We start from the raw sequence: 20,649 nt of genomic DNA, 5'->3' as shown, positions 1-20,649 counted from the left end.
GGGCGGGGCCTGCTGGACTAGGGGTAAAAAAGGAGCAGCTCTGTGTACTTGCTTGTCCGGTTTTTGGATAACCTTGCATCACACTTCTGCAGAAGTAAACTTTGCCTTTCTGAGTTGCTGTCCTTATTCCTATGTGATACCTCAGCATCCTGAACTATTTCCAACACATATTACCTACCCAGGTTCAAAGCCAGGATGCCAGTGTCTCACTCTATGTCCAACGTTTGCCTTGCAGCACACCTTCAGTCCTTACCTTCAGTAAGCACAATTGTTACACTTCTTATGACAAGAAATGAAAGCTTTGAAAAATTCTCATCAAAATAGTAGCTATTAATCAAATGGTAGTCTATTTGATATCAGAATCTATTCATTCAAAACTTCATTCTGTGTAACCAAATGTTATTTTCTCAAAGTAAATCAAATTGGGATGGATGGGCACCAGTGGCTTACATAATCCTTGCTACTATCACTGTTTGAAGGCAACCTGGCAAGAATGTCCTTGAGACTCTTTTTTCTTTTTTTAAGTTTTTATATAAGGTTTTTTTATTGTGAAAATACCGTCTAGAAGGGTTACAATTACATGGGCAAGGTAATGAGTACATTTCTTATCAAGCATTGTTGCCTCCTCCTTTGTTTCCCCTTCCCATCCCTTCCCATCTCCCCTTATATCCAATTAACCACCAAAAAAAAGGAAAAAAATTCAGGAAGTGGACCTGTGGCTCAGGTGGTAGAGTACAAGCCTTGAGTAAAAAAGCTCAGGAGAGTGCTCAGGCCTTGAGATCAAGCCCCACAATGGACATAAAAATAAAAAATAAATAAATCAAATTAGGCACTGATGGCTCATAGCTGGAAGCTTAGCGACTCAGGGGTCTGGGAGCAGGATTGTAGTTCAAAGCCAGCCAGCCAGACTGAAAGAAGCTATCTCTATCCAATTAACTAGCAAAAAGCTGGGATGAAGGCATGGCTCAAGTGATAGAACACTAGCTATGAGCAAGAGCTTAAGGCTCTGAGTCCCCAGTACTGACAAGCACCAAAAAAGGTACATATGTATAAATTTATAAATTTAAAATTAAATTCACTATAACATAAAACAGAATGGAGTGGTGTTAACAAAGGTACAGCCGATGTAATAAATCTGAAAAGGGTCTCGGTATTAAAAAGAATGACACTTTTCTAGTTTTCCAGAAAAATTCCTTGGGGGAAGCATAACTGGGAAGCCTTTTAACTATTGAGGAGATCATATCCTGCACATAGAGGACATTCCACTATAGGGTGTGGCTGGGGACTCAACTTCAAGGCACAAGTCTGATTATCTATCAAGGGAGTGGCGAGAACACACACCTAAGAAGAGCAGGGAAGATCCTCTGGGGAATAGAAAAACAATAGAAATGGGGTTTTCCTTGTGCTCTGGCAAAAGGCTTTGAAGTGGAATAACAAACCAAACAAAACACAAAGCAGGGTTCACTTTGAATCTCAAAAATTGATATTCCAGATAGTGCAATTTTTAAGAATATACAATATACATATGTGCATGTATTTATTCTGTGTGTACTGTATAGATAAAATACATTGTACATCTATTCTCTTTACATATATGATATATATTTATATAGAATAGAATACTTGAGTGTATAGCACCTCATTTATTCCCCACACCCCTTAAGCCACGAGTCTCATTTAGGTAGGGTTTCCCTGTCAGATCTTGGCAGGAAAAGCTAGAGGCACCCTCAAGCATTCTTTGTAGGTATGGGGAGTGCCTTCCAGCCTGAGAACTTCAAGGAATTCTTCCCACCTGCTGTAAAACAGTGCTTAAAGGAAAGTTCTGGAGATTCAGTGCTAATGGAAAAATTGTTCCAATTAGTGTGTTTGAAGTTCTCAAGAAACCTGGGGTTATACAAAGTCAAAATATGTTAGATCCTACACATAATTCTCAGAGTTCCTCAGTCCTATATAATTTTCCCCATTTCAATTAAAGTAAATATTTCAACAACACCACAGAAAAAGATCAAATAGAGCTTTATTAAATGTCAAGCATTCATAGAAAAAAAAAATCCCAGTTTATTTTTTTAAATAACATTATTTCAAGGACTTAAATACTCCCGCAAACACCAATGCCTCTCTCCACAACTGCAACTGAGAACTCTAGGAAATCTAAGACAATCTAAGACATTTTTAAAGCAGGAATTCGTAGAACAAACAGTTTCACTAGTAGAAGAATTCTTGTTTCTTTTTTATGTTAATGGCTGAATTATCTGAAATCAGTTGAAATCTGTCCTCTAAAATTCCATATGTTGAAACTGTATCCTTCAGTGCCTTGGAATGGGATCATTTGTAGAAACAGAGTCACTGCAGACAGTTTAAAATGAAGCCATCTTGAAGTATAACAAGCCACTAAACCTTTAGGATTAGTGTCCTCACAAAGAAGAGGAACCTGAGAAGCCATCAGATACAACTTGTGAAGATCAAGGCAGAGGTCAAGGTCAGGTACCTACAAGCCAAGAGACACTCAAGATTGCCAGCAAACCCCCAAGAGGATGGGGGAAAGGCTTAGAAGGTAGTCTCCTTACAACCGTCACTAGGAAACAACTCTACCAACATCTTGATATTGAACTTCCAGCTTCCTGAATTGGGATCAAAATTTACTGTTTCTTAAATCACCACTCTATGTTACTCCATTCCAGAAGCCCTAAGTATGTAGTGGACCCTTGCTCTTCTTGGGAACATCTCAGTCTTACATGTTTGCTTAAGTTTGTGAAAGGACAGAAAGACAAATAATAGAAAGTTATTCATTTCTGGAAATATTTTATATTTGGTGAGAGTATAATACATATAAGCCTGTTATATAAAATGCCATTTAGTGAAGAGGGATCGTTTAGTTGGTTTGGGTTGGTTTGGTTAAGCTTAAATGAAACAAAGCAGATCTAGCTCAATGCCTGGTCCAAAGAATAAAATGGCAGCTGTTATGAAAATAAAAACTATGCTAGAAATCACAAGAAATCAAAGAAAGACTGGATAAGTGGAATTGCATCAAACTGATGGGTCTCTGCCTGGCAAAGAACATAGCTAGCAAGATAAATAGAAAGCCCACAGAAGGGGAGAAGAAATTTACTATCTATGCATCAGACAAGGGTCTATATCTAAAATATACTTAGAGCTCAAAATATTAAGGCCCTCCAATAAACCCTCAATGAAATAACAACCCAATTAATAAACAGGCTAAAGACTTAAAGACAGACTTCTCAGAGAAGAAGTAAGAATGGCCAATAGACACATTAACAGATGTTCAACATCTCTGGCCATTAAAAAATGCAAATCAAAACAATATTGAAATTCCACCTCACCCCAGTTAGAATGGCCATTATCAAGAAAACTAACAATGGAGGCTGGGAAGGTGGCTCAGTGGTAGAGCACTTGCCTCGCATGCATGAGGCCCTGGGTTCGATTCCTCAGCACCACATAAGCAGATAAAAGCTGGAAATGGTGCTGTGACTCAAGTGGTAGAGCGTTAGCCAAGAGCTGAGGGACAGTGCCCAGGCCCAGAGTTCAGACCCCACGACCAGATTAAAAAAAAAAAAAAAAAAAGACTTACAATAACAAATGCTGGTGAGTAGCCAAAAGGGAATACTATTACACTATTGGTAGGAATGTAAACAAGTTCGACCACTTGAAAAGCTATATGGAGGTTTCTCAAAAGACTAAACATAGAGCTTCCCTATGACCCAGCAATTCCACTTCGAGGCATTTATCCAAACCAAGCTACACTAAAGCTGCCAGCACAACCATGTTCACTGCAGCATTGTTTACCATAGCCAAGTTATGGGATCAACCCAGATGCCCCTCAGTGGATGAATGAATCTAGAAAATGTGGTATATATCCACAATAGAATGCTATGCTTCCATCAGAAAAAATGATATTGTACTATTCATAAGGAAATGGAAAGACTTGGAAAATATTATATTAAGTGAAGTAAGCCAGACCCAAAGAAACATAAGTTGCATGTACCTATAAATCTACAAGTAAACACACTGATGGTAAAAGACAAAATAAAAAACAAAAACAAAAAAAACACTTAGACATGATAAATTATACAAAACTCTAGATATCTACACAGTGAGACCACAGGAGGATATTCTTAGGCAAGGTTCATATAGGCTCAATAGCTATGTACATATGGTCATAGAAAATGGTGTTTATCAAAATGAACTCCAAGAAATGGAAACAAGAGGTTTTTTGTTATTTTGATTTTTTGGTTTATTTTGCTCCTTTGTCACTGTTTTGTTTTCTGTACCTTTTGCCTTATATGTAAATTTATGTTTGTGGAATGGTTAAGGGGGAACCACAGAAGTGGTGGGACAATGGGTGAACAAATGCAGCATTGATACGAGACACTATGTTGAAAATGAACTATACAACTTGTGCAGGGTGGAGGGAGGGGAGGAGAGAAAAACTGGGAGAAAACAAGAGAAGAGGTGACACTGTTCAAAAATAAATGTACTCAATACCTGACCTATGTAATTGTAACCCCTCTGGTCATCACCCTTACAATAACAATTTTCAAAAAAGAAAATATAAAACAAAAAACAAAAACTATGTTAGAGTCTGGGAGGACAAGATGTGTGACATGAGGTGTGTCCTCAGATGTCCCCACCAACAGCTGACTCCCCTAGAGACTGAGAGGATTATACCAAGGTGTGTTACACAATATGTTAACCTTCTACCCACACCTCAGTCAGAACTTTGCAACTAGTACTTTCCACCCTGCATTAAGCCACCATCACCTGTAGCCGCTGCCCCAAATGGAAACCATTCATAACTCTGACCCTAATCCAGTTTCATCCTACCCCCACCCCCATTCTTTTACCGTACTATTCCCTTACCATATTCTGCAAATCCTGTGAGCTCCCAACACATCTTCCCATAGGAACTTTTCCATCTACCCACCTCTTGACTTCTCCTTGAGGGTACCACTTCCCTTCAGCCCTCCCCAGGGTAGGAAAGTGCATTCATTCTCCAACAGCCAAAATACCTCAGTGTCAAGAGTTAAGTCAGCATTTTATCTACTCTCAGCCTGTTGTTTCTCTAAGACAAAACACCTGTCATTTGGAGGTGTATACCTCCTATCACATCTTGTAACTTCTTCATTTTGAATTGCCTCTTAAATCTTATTAAAGTAACAGGAAAAAAAATTCCTGCCTGACTCATTGTCTTGTTCATCATTCTAGGCTGTACAATTATCTAGGTTACTAAAGCATCCATGGCCAACTCTAAAGCCTCTATTCCTTCATCTCAATTCCATCAAGTTCATCTTAATTTAAACTCCATTTCTACCCAAGTGTTTTGTGACCAATCATCTTATTATGTTTAACGGATAATCTCAACCTCCTTGTAATATTGTCTTTCATATGTAAAATGCCAACTCTTGTCAGTGCAGTTTGCCTACACTTGGCCTTATTGACCCTATGATCTATTGTTTCAGTCTCTATCATTGATAAGCTTTTCAATATATCCTCTGTTTTTTAAATCACATCAGCTCAACAAAATCCAGGTCTTATATCAAACCAAAGTCAACCTCAGCTGTATATCTAGGTCATGTGGGACTTATGAAGAAGATCCAATAACACACCACTCAACCAACACAAATTCATATCCTGAATCATGTGTCCTGGAATTCTTTCTGTACACATTGTCAGCCCCTCCATTCTGATTCATCACACATTCTGTTTCTTTGAGAAAAGAATCCATCAAGCAGGAAGTCACTTATTCATCCCAACTACCACGTTGGCCACAATCATGTCAACCTATGGTCTGCTGCTGTCTTTGCATATTGAACTCAAGTTATTTTATTGTCCCTTCTTTACATCTCTTGCCTTCTTCCTACCTTGAAGTCCTGGTTCCATAAATGACCATATTTCTCTTTGGCATTTTTAACTTTTTTCCTAGACTATTAACTTTTTCAGTAGTACTTAAAAACAGTCTCTGCCTTTCCCTTTAAAAACTATGCATATTCTCCACAAATCTAAGAGCCAGTAATGAATGCTTATTAAGAATTTACCATGTGTAAGGAATGGCACTAAAATTTGGACATCCATTATTATAATTAATCCTCACATAATCCTTAAGGTAGATAATATCTCCAGATTACTGAAAATGAAATGAAAAGTAAAAATCATTCAACAGGCAATTGGCAGAGCCAGACTTCCAACTCAGATGTCAGACCACCGAGCCTATGTTGTTTCATAAAAGAAATATACCATACTTACTAGTTCCCTTCTCTTACCTATCAGACAACTTTCTGACTTGTTAGCTTAATTGGCCTCAGCCTTTATTTTCAGAAATCTTATACATGCAAAGAGTGGACAGTTTGCATAAAAGTCACAACTTTGTAGAGTTCTTTTTTGTTTTGTTTTGTTTTGGGGGGGGGTCCAGTAGTGGGGCCTGAATTCTGGGTCTGGGCACTGTCCCTCAGCTCTTCAGCTCAAGGCTAGCACTCTACCACTTGAGCCACAGCGCCACTTCTGGCTTTTTTCTTTTTGCTTATGTGGTGCTAAGGAATGGAACCCAGGCCTCATGCATGCAAGGCAAGCGCTCTACCACTGAGCCACCTTCCCAGCCCCTTTGTAGAGTTCTTAATTCCTCTCATTCCTGTTTCTCTTTCCATTATCCTGAACTCACCAGAATCCTCTAGGAACTTCCTTTCTTCTGTCTTCTTAGTGTTTATATTCTCCACAATTCCATCCTGTCTGTCTTCTCAGCCTACACACTCTCCTTGGATGATCTCATTTATTCCAATGGCTTCAACTGCCATCTATACACGTTTCAAGCAGACAGAATAGCTACTTGGCCCATTCAAGTGACGCTGACAGGTTGAAATGCTGAGGAGTGACACCTGGAGACAGACAGGCCACCCAAACAGACCCATGAGAGAAACATTTACTGTGATAAATTCATGTCATTGACCAGTATCTGACTCTTGGACTTGCTCAGAAACTTGAACAGAACACTGTCAGAGTATTTTAAACAACAGAGGCTAATGTATACAACTGGTATGCCAAAATATGAGTTACCAATAAAGAACATGACTGTCTGGTGAATCTGATATATGTGTCCATCTAACCAGGGCCTTTTGTTCCCATAAAGAACAGACATGAGGTTAAATGATCGGAAGTCTGTTTAATATGTGGGCATCCAGAACAAGGGCAGCTAATCAGAGATTGTAATATGTAATGACATCATTACATATTTAAAAGGATAAACACTCCATCACTACAGCAGAATCCTAAAGATGAGTAGACTGATTGGCTATTCAAGTGTAGAGTCAATTAACACTTAGACTCCTGGGTAGAACTTAGCTGTATAATACTCAAGTGTGTTTCTGTGACTGATTTTCATTGCTTCACTACAAATTTTTGGTTGGTGCTCATTTGAATGAGTCAACATAGAGAGGACTTACTACCAAGACTCACAAACCTGAGAGTAACCTTGTCATGTGAAGGAAACTTTGCCGTTCTTCTGTTATAGACTAATTCCAGATTTTAACCACCAGAAGGCAGTGTTATTTCTCCTTTCCTCGTGTTCTTAGGACCATGGCCCCTGGACTTCCTTAATAGCTAAGGGATCTGTACTCTTCTTTAATGGCCAACAGGCCTCATATCTCCCCTTTGGAATTAAGATTTAATAATTTGCACATTTCGTTTCTCACTTGTCAAGGCTTCCTCCTTCCAAAGTATCCAAGAGATAGAAATCTAAAATGAAAACCCAATCATGTCATTCCCAGCTTATAATCCTCCCAGGCTTCTGTCAGCTTTTATCATAAAATCCAGACTCCTTAATGCTTCCAAAAACAACTTTAGTCATGCAGTTCTCTCAGGCTTTGGTCTAAGCCAGGCTTCCTCCAGAAACTTCTTGTTGACCATCACACTCTTGAATTAGGTATATTGTTGTGGGCTCACAGGGCACTCTGTGCTTCTTTCCACTACAAAATATATTGTTAAGCCGGGCGCTGGTGGCTCACGTCTGTAATCCTAGCTACTCAGGAGGCTGAGATCTGAGGATCGCGGTTCAAAGCCAGCCCGGGCAGGAGAGACCGTGAGACTCCTATCTCCAATAAACCACCAGAAAACCGGAAGTGGTGCTGTAGCTCAAGTGGTAGAGCGCTCGCCTTGAGCTGAAGAGCTGAGGGACAGCGCCCAGGCCCAGAGTTCAAGCCCCACGACCGACAAAAAAAAAAAATATTGTTATCCTACCTGCCTGTCTCCTTACAGACTTAGCTTTCTTGAAAGCTTTGCTTTATTGTCTTTGAAGGGTACAGAGCATAGTCCCTGAAAAAAATGGCAAGAAAGCTGTTATTGGTTGGTGATTGGGTGGGTGGTGGATGGATGGATGGATGGATGGATGGATTAGTTGGTGATTGGGTGGGTGGTGGATGGATGGATGGATGGATGGATGGATTGGTTGGTGATTGGGTGGGTGGTGGATGGATGGATGGATGGATGGATGGATCAATGGATGGATCAATGGATGGATCAATGGATCGATGGATGGATCGATCGATCAATCAATGGATGGATGAATCGATGGATGGATACAATGGCTTGCCTTTGGGTATTTATATTCTCTAGCTGTTTCCCCATTATGTCAATGGCCTCCCACTCAAAAGAACAGTGTAGCACAGAACATATACATCTCAGACTTTCAGTGTATTAGAATATTAGACATAACAAGTAAACTGGATTGAATTATCCTTTAGGACAATAGGTTGATTAGACAAATTGATATACTATTTATCAAGGAGGTTTTTGCTTCACTTCTTCATCATATAATGTAAATATTATACTACTTTCCTGGATAGTTGGCTTCCTCCTTCAATCTCTATGTCTTTGAGCAACATCATCATTATACATACATACATATATATATATATATTGGCAGTTGTGGAGCTTGAACTCTGGGCCTGGGTGTTGTCCCTCAGCTCTCCAACTCCAGGCTAGCGCTCTACCACTTGAGACACAGCACGACTTCCAGTTTTCTGAGTGGTTTATTAAAGATAAGAGTCTCATGGACTTTCCTGCCCAGGCTGGTTTTGAACCATGATCCTCAGATCTCAGCCTCCTGAGTAGCTAGGATTACAGGCGTGAGCCACCAGCACCTGGCTCTATAATATTTTTTAAAGATTTTGCCATATATTGCTTTATTTAAGCATGGTCATATGACCAAGATAAAATACATATTATCATACTTGACATTTTATATGTCTATTTTAATTTTATTCTCCACAGAGATCAAAAATATTCACAGGATTCCAAAGAGAGGGGGAAAAGTAAGTTTGGAATCCCTGCAGACTTATGTGGAACCAGTTAGGTAGATCCTTTATATAGGATCTATCACTGTGACATTCCTTCAACCTGATCAAATTTGAGAGTGGAAACAGTAGATGAATGGATCAAGAAAATGTGGTATAACACACAGACAATGGAATTCTATGCTTCCATCAGAAAGAACGACATTGCCCCATTTGTTAGGAAATGGAAAGACTTGGAAAAAATCATATAAAGTAAAGTAAGCCAGACTCAAAGAAATAGGTCTCAAGGTTTCCCTTATTTGCTATAATTAGTATATGTCTAGGATAATCTGATCAGATGAGCAGAATAGCTCAATAGCTATGTACATATGACCACATAAGATGACGCTAAGCAAAATGAACTCTAAGACATTAACACAAGAGGTTTCCTTTGTTGTTGTTGTATTTAATGTACTATATGATTTATTTTGTTTCTTTTGTATGTTCTTCCCCCTGTGGTTGTCACTGTATTTGATTTTGGTACTGTGGTATTGTATATACATTGATTTGAATTAGGGAAGGGAAGGGGAACAACAGAACAGTGAGACAAAGAACCAATGCAACAGCGATATACACAAGGCAATATGTTGGAAATGATCTGTACAACTTGGGGGTGGGGAGGGTGGGGGGAATGGAAAGCAGGAGAAAAATGAGGGAAGGGGTTACAAGTTTGACAAGAATTGTACTTATTACCTTACTTATGTAACTGTAACCCCTCTGTACATCATTTTGACAATTAAAAAAAAAAATTGAGAGTGGGCAGACTGACAGCATGCAGCTGAGAATCTTCTAGGTGACATATAAGTCCCCCAAAATTATCTGCTTAAACATTCAATAATGAAGAATCAGGCATTGGCTGGATCACAATGATCCTTCCATTTCATATTTAAGCTTCAATGAAAGTTATAGTCTCACAAAAAAGAGCATACTTATCAAATGAGTATGTTCTAATTTTGAATCTTCTAACTTCAAAAGCAAAGGTTAGGCAGGCATGGTGGTCATGCCTATAATCTCAGTTCCTCAGGAGATGGAGAAAAGAAGATCATAAGTGAGGGTTGACCAAAGCAAAAGCATGAGTCCCTGTTTGGGAAAAAAAAAAAACCAAAATGACTAAGGGTGTGGATCAGTGCTAAGCACCTTGAGTTCAATACCCAGTACCAGCCTCTCCCCTCCAAAAACAACCCAAAACTGTAAACTTACACGAGATATGAAATCAAGATTTAAAAACTCAGAGAAATCATCGGTATTTCCCATATGTCTACTCTGAACTGGGCCTAGAACAACAAAACAGTTGCCCAAAGAGGTCAATACTTAGGGAGAAAAGTGAGAAAATAAAGGTTGTTAACAATAGTCATTGCTGCACGCCACTTATAGCTCAGGCCTGTAGTTCTAGCTACCCAAATAATCAGCAAAAAGCAGAGTTGGAGCTATGATTAAAGCAGCAGAGTGCCAACAGAATAAGAAAGCCAAGCAACTCAAGGTCCAGAGTCCAAACTCTGTTACCAGCAAAAATAATAATTATTATAACAGTTAATTTGTGCTTACTCAGAAACATGTCATTAAAAAAAATGATCTAGGGGAGTATGTAGTCAAGAATCCAATGTACATCCTACAAAATTAAGAAAAGTGGGGGAAGCAGTGGGTAGAGCAAGAATATATGAGAATGTCAAAGGGGGTGACCCTGATAAAGATATACTGTATTCATAAACTGCTTTGTTAAATGCAACTCCTTAGTACAACGACTTAAACTGTGTATGCGTATGTATATATTGTGTCTCCTGATTCAACCAAAGAAAACAGCTATAACCAAAACTTGATTCTGTAGCAGCCATCAAGGAGTCTGTTAAATAGAAAATGTCCCTAACAAATTTATAATATTTGATTTACCAAAATTTAGTCTCTATACGTGGGGAAAAAAATTTTATTACTCATATATAAATGCCTCTACATTTTCCTCAGAAAACACTCAGTGACATGGATCCTTTCCTTTGAATGAATATATTTTTTTCACCTTGAGAAACAAAAGTTAGCATTGTCCAACTGAAATCTCTTACTCTTGAGACTAGGGCTGTGGCTCAGTGGTAGAGCATTTGCCTAGCCTTGGGGTTTGATCCTCAGCATGGAGAAAACAAACAACCCTCTCAGTCTTAAGTTGTAGTGTATTTCCCTCCTTTGGATTCTGCTTAGACTTAACAGACCAATCCTTTTCCTTGTAAGAATCTCGCTTCTTGTAGAATATGCTAGAGGCTAAGGAAGACTAACAGTGTCATGGCTATTTCTGACACTGAAGTGGAAAGCATATCAATTTGGAATTCAGTTTACAGAAATCTGTGTATGTTTTTAAAGCCTGAATGTATAATATTTTCCTTATAAAAATCTTTCTGTTCATAATGGTTTCAAGTGATTTTGCTGTTGCTCAAACAGCCCACAGAATCTTTTATTACAAAAGTCCTGCAGTGTTTTCTTAACAATTTGCACGTCCTGCTAAACACAAAGTCATTGTGGATTGACAGGTTTTATGATAACCAAACCTTAAACTAGAGACAAGCAACGGTGATATTTCTCTCACTAAGTCCTTTCTACTTTCAATCTCTATAGTCACTAGCCATTCACAATATTATGAGAAAATAGCCTTTGAAAATAACCTCCCAATGCACTAATTTTATAGATAGAGAAACCACAGTAGGGCAGGGTTAAGTTATTTGCTTAAATGACAAGGATATGGAAAAGTTGTGTTCCAGTTTACTACATTACATTTGCATTTGGAAAAGTACTGGTTGAATGATTTTTCTAAACTATGTTCAATTTTAGCCTCAGGAATAAAACCAACATGCCAGTAGTTGGACACAATAAGACTCCAGAGATTTTCAAGTTCTCCTCCAATCTCTTGAATTCTCTCCACACAATCTATCACTTGCATTTCTTTACTACCCTCATTGAGTCATCCATGATTTCCACATTGCTAAATTCATTAGCCAGTTCTCTGTCCTCCTCTTAATTGACAAATTAGTCTTTCTCCTTTGAAACACAGTCTTCTCCTGTCTTCAGGACAATATATCCTTTTCTCTTCCCTGACTGCAGTTTCTCTGGCAGCTTCGCTGGTATCTCCTCCTCTCCATGGCAAAACATTAGAATCTCCTAGGCTGAGTCTTCACACTTTCCTTCTTCTTCATTTATAGTCAGTCCCTTAACAGTCCCATCCAATCTGCTGCCCTAAACACCATCTACAGGTATGCCTCTGGACCCCAAATTTATATCATAATCAAACCTTTCTTCCTGAGTTCTGCTACCACATATCCAGCTGCTTTCTTCCACCTCCATTTGGGTATCAAAAAGCATCTTAAAGTGAAGCACATTGGAAAACAAAATCGGGGAGGAGGGCGGGGGAGAAATTGAGGGGGGGGGGGTAAACAAGAAATGCACTATTTAAGAGGCTGTACATGTTTTCTTTTGTGTTTGGATTCTTTGTACTTTTTCATGTTCATAAAGTTGAAGAGAAAAAAAAAAAGAAATGTACTCACTACCTTACCGTAACCCCTCTGTATATTACCTTGACAATAAAATTTTAAAAAGAAAAACAAAAGCCTCAAACTCACCCTTTCTCAAATGTGCTTCTTACTCTCTCTTCCATCTTAAGAGATGGTTGTGCTATGCTTCTAGTCACTTAAGCCAAGTCCTGAGGACATGCCTTATCTTCTGTGTTTTCCTCAGACTCTACTGTACAATCCATTACCCAATCCATTCAGTGTCCCCTTCAAACTACATACAAAGCCTAACTATTTCTGTACACAAGGCAGACCAGCATCTTCTGCTGACTTACTCCACGCCTTATGAATTCTTCCTGTGTCCACCCTTGCTACATTTCCAATTCTCTCCAACACAAATCATCAGATCACGTTACTGCTCCATTGAAAACTTTACAATTTGCCATCCAAAGACACAGGGACGTTTGAGCCTTTTTCTGAACTGGCCCCATCTAGTTCCTAACCCCAGCTCCTAAGTTCTCCCTACCTTCACAGTATTCTTGACACATTGGTCTTTTCATTGTTTCTTGAATTCATCAGGATCCTCTTGCCAGAAGGGCTTTTCATTAATTATTCATCTGCCTTTGGTCTTTCCGCAGCTACCCTATCACTCCCTCCCTCACCTCCTCCTAGTTTTTGTTCAAAGAGATCTTGTCTTTGGGAGCTTTCCCAGCCACTGTATTTAAAATTCCAATAGTCTCTATCCATGCTTTTCCATGGCAATTATCACCATCAAAGGTATCTAATGCATTTTAATTATTTTCTTAATTGTTTGTGTCCTTTTCCTCCAATAGAAAGTATGGTGAGCACTGGGGATTGTATGTGTTTTTATTTCTTTCTGTATCCTCAGTGCCTGAAGCAATGCCTAACATCTAGTAGGTAGGTGAATGAAGAATGTATAATATGATCAGATATTTAGGAAGAAAAGGGAAACATAATTGGGAAAGAGAAGGTGGAACTTTTCCTTTTGTAAAAGCAACTTGTTAGAAACACCATGGGGCTCTCTCCCTTTTTGTTTCTGTCTGTCTCACAGAGAAAAGGAGAAATAGGAATAATAAAAGGAACTATAAACCAGTCATTGATGACTCATGTCTGTAATCTTAGCTACACAGGAGGCTGAGATCTGAGGATTTCAGTTCAAAGCCAGCTCTGGCAGGAAAGACTGTGAGACTCTTATCTCCAATTAACCAGAAAACAAAGTTTGCCATGGCTCAAATTGGCAGAGTGCTAGCCCTGAACTAAAGGAGCCCAGAAACTGTGCCTACACCCAGTCAAACCCCACTACTGACAGAAAAAAAAAAAAGAACTGTATAGTCAAGAACAACCATCAGTCCTCCTCTGGAGTTGTGTTCCAAAGAAGGGAGGGGATACATTTTGAGTGCTGAAAATACAGAAAATATTAATACAAAAGATTCCAAAAGTTTGATAACATGTTGGAGATGATGTGGAAAAATATGAACTTTTATACACTTTTTTTTTTGGTGGGGTGAGGCCCTGGGTTCAACTCCTCAGTACCACATAAGCAGAAAAATGCCAGAGGTGGCACTGTGGCTCAAGTAGTAGAGCACTAGCCTTGAGCTAAAGAGCTGAGGGACAATGGCCAGGCCCAGAGTTCAGCCCCCCACAACCACCACCACCAAAAAAAAAAGAAAGAAAGAATTAAGCAGAGTTACTGGTACCTAGCAATTGTACTTTTAATGATACACCCAAGAGAAATGAAAACATAACCACAAAGAAACTTGCACATGAATATTTATTTTAAAAAAAGATTGAAATAGACAGAAACCAAAAATCCATCACAAACTAATTTATTAACAAAAATATGGGACGCTATACAATGCATTGACTATAGGAAATAATGTTCTGATATATGCTACCACTTGAATGACACTTGAGAAGATTATGTAGCCAGTTACAAAATGCCATCTAATATACGATTCTACTCCTATTATAGTTTAGAACAGGAAAACTAGAGAGACAAAAAAGCAAACTAGTGGTTGCTTACGTCTGGAAGGGAACTATAAAAGGGAGCTAAAATGTACTAGATTTCTTTATGAATTGAAGATCACATTCTAAACTTGACTGTGGTAATCCTTTCACATAGCTTAGGATACAGTGGAACTCACTTAATTATGTATTTTAAGTGGATGAATAGTATGGCAAGGGAATTACATCTCAAGAACGAAGTAACAAATTTATACAGCAAATATGATTGGGGAGTAGGACACTGTCCAAATGCTAATCAGCATCAAAAGGTAGATTTCCCTTTCCATGACCCCTGGCTGCCTCTGGTACCTCCTTCTTCTCCCCCGTGGCTATTGCTCCTGTATTGCCTTTCCATGTGCTCATATTAAAATGGCTTTCTATCACCTCATCATCTCCAGAGGAGACATTCTTCCTCTTCTACAACTTTCTACATCATTTTTCCTTTTTTATGGTACTAAGGTTGAACTTGGGACCTTTGTGCTAGGTAGGCAGGTGTGGTACCACTTTATTCATGCCTCTAGTCCATTCTCCATATACCTTCGATGCAACCTTATCACAAGTACGCCTTGCCCCAAACTCTTAAATATAGCTCCAAAGCAATCACGTGGTAAGTATTTGGTCAAAATTTTTAGACTACATCCCAGAACATAACCACCATTTCAGTTAGCTAATTGTGATAGTACTCAACAGCACTCAAGTCATTAAAACAATTAACTTAATTCACTATATTAACTTTGTATATTACTTCTTTCAACATTGTTCCATGTGAATATATGTTTGACACTGTGAAAAAACCTTATGCAACACAGAGACTCATGAAATGCCACTATGAGAAGTGACTTCAGATAATGTTTAGATTCAGTTCTCTCATTTTTTAATTAAAGAAAGTGAGGTTTAAAAGGAAAATTGACGTTTCTATTGTCACTCAGAAAAACAGCCAATCCCTATTCATGACTCTTTCTGATCTAACCCCATCACCAATACAAGAGAACCAAAACCTCAGAATTACACACACACACACACATACACACACACACACACCACAAAGATAGCATTATAATCTATTAGAACAATTACTAAGGTAAAAGTTAATAGTAATTTTAATTTCTGTCTTCAAAAAATATTTTGTGTCTTCTAACATGAAGTCTTGGCCATTCCTTTAATTTTATTGAGATATATACAATTTTTATAAGAGCAATTTACATTAATTAATAATTTTCCCATTAACTTAGTTCATTAAAGCTCTGCTATGATTCTCCCACTTTGAATCTTGGCAGCAGAACTACAGAAAAGTCAACTACAGACCCTCGGCAAATTTTCTCACTTGGTAGCTATGGGAAGACAGCACACCACAATACAGTTCATGACATCAATCTTTCATATCGCCTCAAAAGATCATGATTCCCCATTTTCACTTATGACTTGAGACAAATTTTGTATTTTGTTTCCAACAATATAATTAGAAAAGTGTTTTTCTGGCAGGGTGCCAGTGGCTCACACCTGAAATCCTAGCTACTCAGGAAGCTGAGATCTGAAAATCACAGTTCAAAGCCAGCCCAGGCAGGAAAGGCTGTGAAACTCTCCAATAAACCACCAGAAAACCGGAAGTGGCGCTGTGGCTCAAGTGGTAGAGCGCTCTCCTTTAGCTGAAGAGCTGAGGGACAGCACTCAGGCTCAGAGTCCGAGCCCCATGACCGACCAAAAAAAAAAAAAAAAAGTTTTTCTGGAGAGATGTAGTGTTAATTAGGAGAAATGTTTTTTATTTTACACATTTGTCAACTTCAGATCCATCTCTATGGAAGAAATATGGTTAGGATATTCCAAAGTAACAAAAGCCTCCAACTACATCACAATTGGCTTCTTGACAGTTTACAGACTGAAGCATCATAACATTTGAAGTGTCCTACTAGGACAATAAGCACACTAAATGACCACTCAGTTCTTTATTCTTTATGAAGACTGTATCCACTTTAATCAATCGAGAAATTACTAAGAAATCCAAGAGGTGATTTTTTTTGCCATTTGAAGAACATGAAAATCCCAGAGAGTCTATTTCCCTCTAATTTTTTAATAGCTGGAAGCCTACCATACTTAATAAGCAGAAGCAATCTGAACTCATTTAGATTTGTCAAATACACCAGGAAAGAATGTTCTCAACATCATACTCTCCTTCTGAAGAGGTTGTGTCAGAAGTCTGGTAAAGAGAAGAGAAATTCAAAAGCAGGAAGAATGTGGGAGGGCAGTGGGGGAGGACTTTTTTTTTTTTTTTGGAGAAACAACTGCTTTATTTCTTCCACTGGGCAGCAACTTGTGCTAATGAAACTCAGGTGGACAAGAGACAGCAAGCCCCAGGGCACCCTGGTAATGCTACCCTCTGGGATGACAATGGAGGCTCCTATAGGCCTCACAGAGAGGTGCTACTTTAAAGAGAAACTGGAAGAAGGGTGGGGGGAGGAAATAGGATCCTATTTCAGTGGAGCAGCTGAAACCCATAGCTCTAGGGCACAAAATAAAGTTATTTTGCTTTAACTACCTTTGACGAGCACAGACATACCCTTCTGCATGTGTTTCTACTGAATGAGACCTGGACCTCACTATTTACACCCATCTGTGAACCTAAGTAACCCATGACCTGGTGCAGAAGATAAGTAGATTCCTTTGGAAATGAATGGCTTCTCTCTTCATTCCAGCAGTGACTACTTACATGTTCCCTTGTGGATCACACCACAGCTTTTCCCTCCTTATGTGCTGGCTAGCCTTCGCGTTCTTTGAACATGAATGTCAGCTCTTCACATCAAGTCGGTATTGCTACTGAACACCGTGTCCAAGTTACCTTTCCCAGCCACACATTCTTTAACTGTAAACACAAGTCAATTAACTCCGAGTTGCTGCTGTGATGAAGTCTCTGGCTTCTGCTTTTCACCAGGCCCATACCTCCAGGTTTGGGGCACAGGGCTGTTCAAGTTGCCTAAACAAGCCCTCTACGCTGTGGCTGCAAGAGGTATCCGAGAGCAAGCCCAGATGCCAGCCAGCCATTCTTTGTTACAACTGTACTCTCGGCAGCACATTTTTTTAATGCTTTGGAAACTCTCAATTCCAGAGCATAACAAGCACATAACCGCCAGACACAGCAAATGCTGAGTGAGACGCATTTCTCTTACCTGGATCGTGGAAAGGCACCAATGCGAAGTTGAAGAGAGGTCTCTTGGGTCTTTTCAAGGACGTTTCCAGAATTTTGGAAGCCCCTTCAATCACCTGAACTAAGTCATCGTACATGGAGCCCGTGACATCAAACACAAAAGCCAAGGTGGAAGCCCCCTCGGGGATCCCCTCCGCCCCGCTCTCCCACGGCGGGCTGGCGTCCTGAGCCCGGGAAGAGGACAGCAGAGCCCACAGGAACACTTGGAGGACCACTTCCCAGGAAATCATCTTCTTTTCCTTTTCTTTGCCCTCCCCCCCTCACCTCCCCCTGGACGGTACTTAGTCCTCCTCTACAAAGAGACAGAGGGTTTCTTCTCAGTCACTACTCATGGGGCGCGTGAGCTCCCCAAAGTTTGGATCTGGGAAGCGGCTGGGCTGGGCGGTGTGGGGCAGCGCAGCTTTTGTCTGCACGCAGCTTCCTCCCTCCCCCAGCTCTTATCTGCCCGCCGGCCAGGCGCTGCGTGCAGCGGCAGGATGCGGGCAGCGTGCGGGGTCCATGCATGCCCCGGGGTCCGCGCAAAGAGCCTGCAGCGCGCGGCCGGGTCCCGCCGTGCACCCTCCCGCCACCGCGCCGCGCCGCGCCGCGATCCGCCTCCCTCCCCGCTCGGCACTGCGCGCAGCTCCCCGGCCCAGCGCGGCGAGGGAAGCCTGGCTCGGCCTCGCCTCCTGATTGGCCAGCTGCCGCTCTCCCCCCCCCCCCCTCCTCCTGACCTGGACCCCCACACACACACTCCCCGCCTTGGAGGGGTGACTTCCCCTTCCACTGATTCTGGGGTCAGTTCAGTACCAGGCAAGAGCTTACACCCTCACTCTACTCAACCTCCAAAACCCCAGGATAAACAATGGCTTGCAGGCATGTGTGGCGAAGACCCTAAGGAAGGGACACTGCTTTGAGGAGCACAAAGGGAATCTCTCTCTCTCTCTCTCTCTCTCTCTCTCTCTCTCTCTCTCTCTCTCTCTCTCTCTCTCTCCCCCCCCCCCCTTACGTGTGCCACAGCGGCTTCTGATTCTTCTTTTATCATAACTCGACCCCCACCCAGAAGCCAAGATGTCCTAGCCCAGTCTCCTGTCCCTCAGCACCCCCACCCCCTCAGCCCAGCCACGAGAGGGAGCTAGAAAATTCACTCCACTGGGCTACTTACACACTTAGCACACTTTGAACTCTTGGGGAGAGGAACCTCAGTGAAGGGAAAGGAGGAAGGGGTGGGAGGGGGCAGGAACGGGTGGGGGAGGGGGTGAGGCAGACAAGCAAGTCCCTGACTACTTGGGGTTGCTAGAGGAGCAAGTTGGGTGGCAATGAATGATGGAGGTCCAGCAGAAAGGATTAAGGGGGTGAGGGGATGAAAAGGAATGAGGCATATTGAATTCGGGTGAAGGAGAAACCTGATTTGTTACATTTCATGATCAAAAGTCACATTTGCTGAGCAATTTGAACCCTCTGCAAAGCAGCAGAGCCAAGTGAAGCAGAGTAATACAGCTATACAACCATGACTTGTCAGGGTTCAGCCAAAGATCCATTCAAAAGGTGTTCCCCTCGCTGGCTGGCCGTGTTGCAATTCTGACAGACGGTGGTGTGCAGTACTAATAGCAGGTCCGCAGAGAGTCTTTGCTTCCTTCTCATGGAAGCTTGTGCCTTCCCTGGAAAAGGCGTTGTCTGGATGCTGGCATCGAAAGAAGGGGGGAAGGGACATCTTGATCAGTGTTTGAATATGCATTAGACCACCCATCCAACATTAGGGCAGCCTCAGGAAGATGCAGCCCAGGAGCCTTTTATGCTCTGCGACTGCGCTTTCAGACCCAGCGGCCATGAGACCTGAGTTTATGATACCTGTAAGTCTCTTGAAGAAAGCAGAGGGGCCATTTGGGTTGAGTAGGAATATGAGAGGAGAAAGGGGAACACACTTCCTTTCCAAGTAGTATTTAGAGAATGTTGAATGCTATGTGAGTAGTCCCTTCCTTTGTTTATTAAGCAGGATTGCATTCTAAGTCCTCGAGTCCAGAGTGATCCCAGGTGCTCAGGGGAGGTCATACAGCCAAGCGATTAAGAGCCCTGGATCAGATAGACTGGGTTCAAAGCCCAGCTAGGGCACAATCACTGTAACTTTCACCAAGTTTTGCCTACTTGCTTCATGCCAGTTTGCTTGTTATGAAAATAATGATGGCAAGAGTGAAGTGATCCATAAGCGTGAAGAGGAATGTTCAATAAACGTCAGTTAGATTGCTTGTTTAACAGTGATATTCCAATCTTCTACATCCTTCAGTGGTTTCTGCCCTCTTGTGATCAGTTATTGGGAGTAGCATAGACTGACTATAACTGTGAGTTTGTCAGAACTTCAAGCAGTTCAGTAAGTTTTCATTTATGTGTTTTGAAGATCTGTAATTGGATGTTGTTGGGTGTTACATCCTCTTGATTTAATGACACCTTTATAATTAGGAAGTGACTCTCACAGAACTGGTGGTATTCTTTGTTCTAACATATAATTTGTCTGATATTAATATAGTTAATGTTTTAAGACAATATAGCTATATACTTGTTATATATTGTTATAAGCCAATGTAGTTATATGTTAATATAGTTAATACATGAGATATTATAATTT

The 20,649-nt window shown here is 40.6% G+C and overlaps 1 protein-coding gene across 1 annotated transcript in view; it reads right to left on the bottom strand.

The window, feature by feature from the left end:
* Hmcn1 (hemicentin 1) overlaps window positions 1–18,277 on the bottom strand; it is a 432,339-nt gene extending 414,062 nt beyond the window's left edge. Inside the window, exon 1 of the mRNA XM_042674344.1 lies at window positions 18,010–18,277. Within this exon, the coding sequence (XP_042530278.1) occupies window positions 18,010–18,277 (268 nt within the window). The remainder of the gene's footprint in view (window positions 1–18,009) is intronic.
* Between the last annotated feature and the right edge of the window lie 2,372 nt (window positions 18,278–20,649).

The sequence above is a fragment of the Dipodomys spectabilis genome, unplaced genomic scaffold, assembly GCF_019054845.1.
Source record: "Dipodomys spectabilis isolate Male_0828 unplaced genomic scaffold, ASM1905484v1 ptg000019l, whole genome shotgun sequence".
Taxonomy (NCBI): domain Eukaryota; kingdom Metazoa; phylum Chordata; class Mammalia; order Rodentia; family Heteromyidae; genus Dipodomys; species Dipodomys spectabilis.
This window is presented reverse-complemented; position numbering and strand designations above follow the sequence as displayed.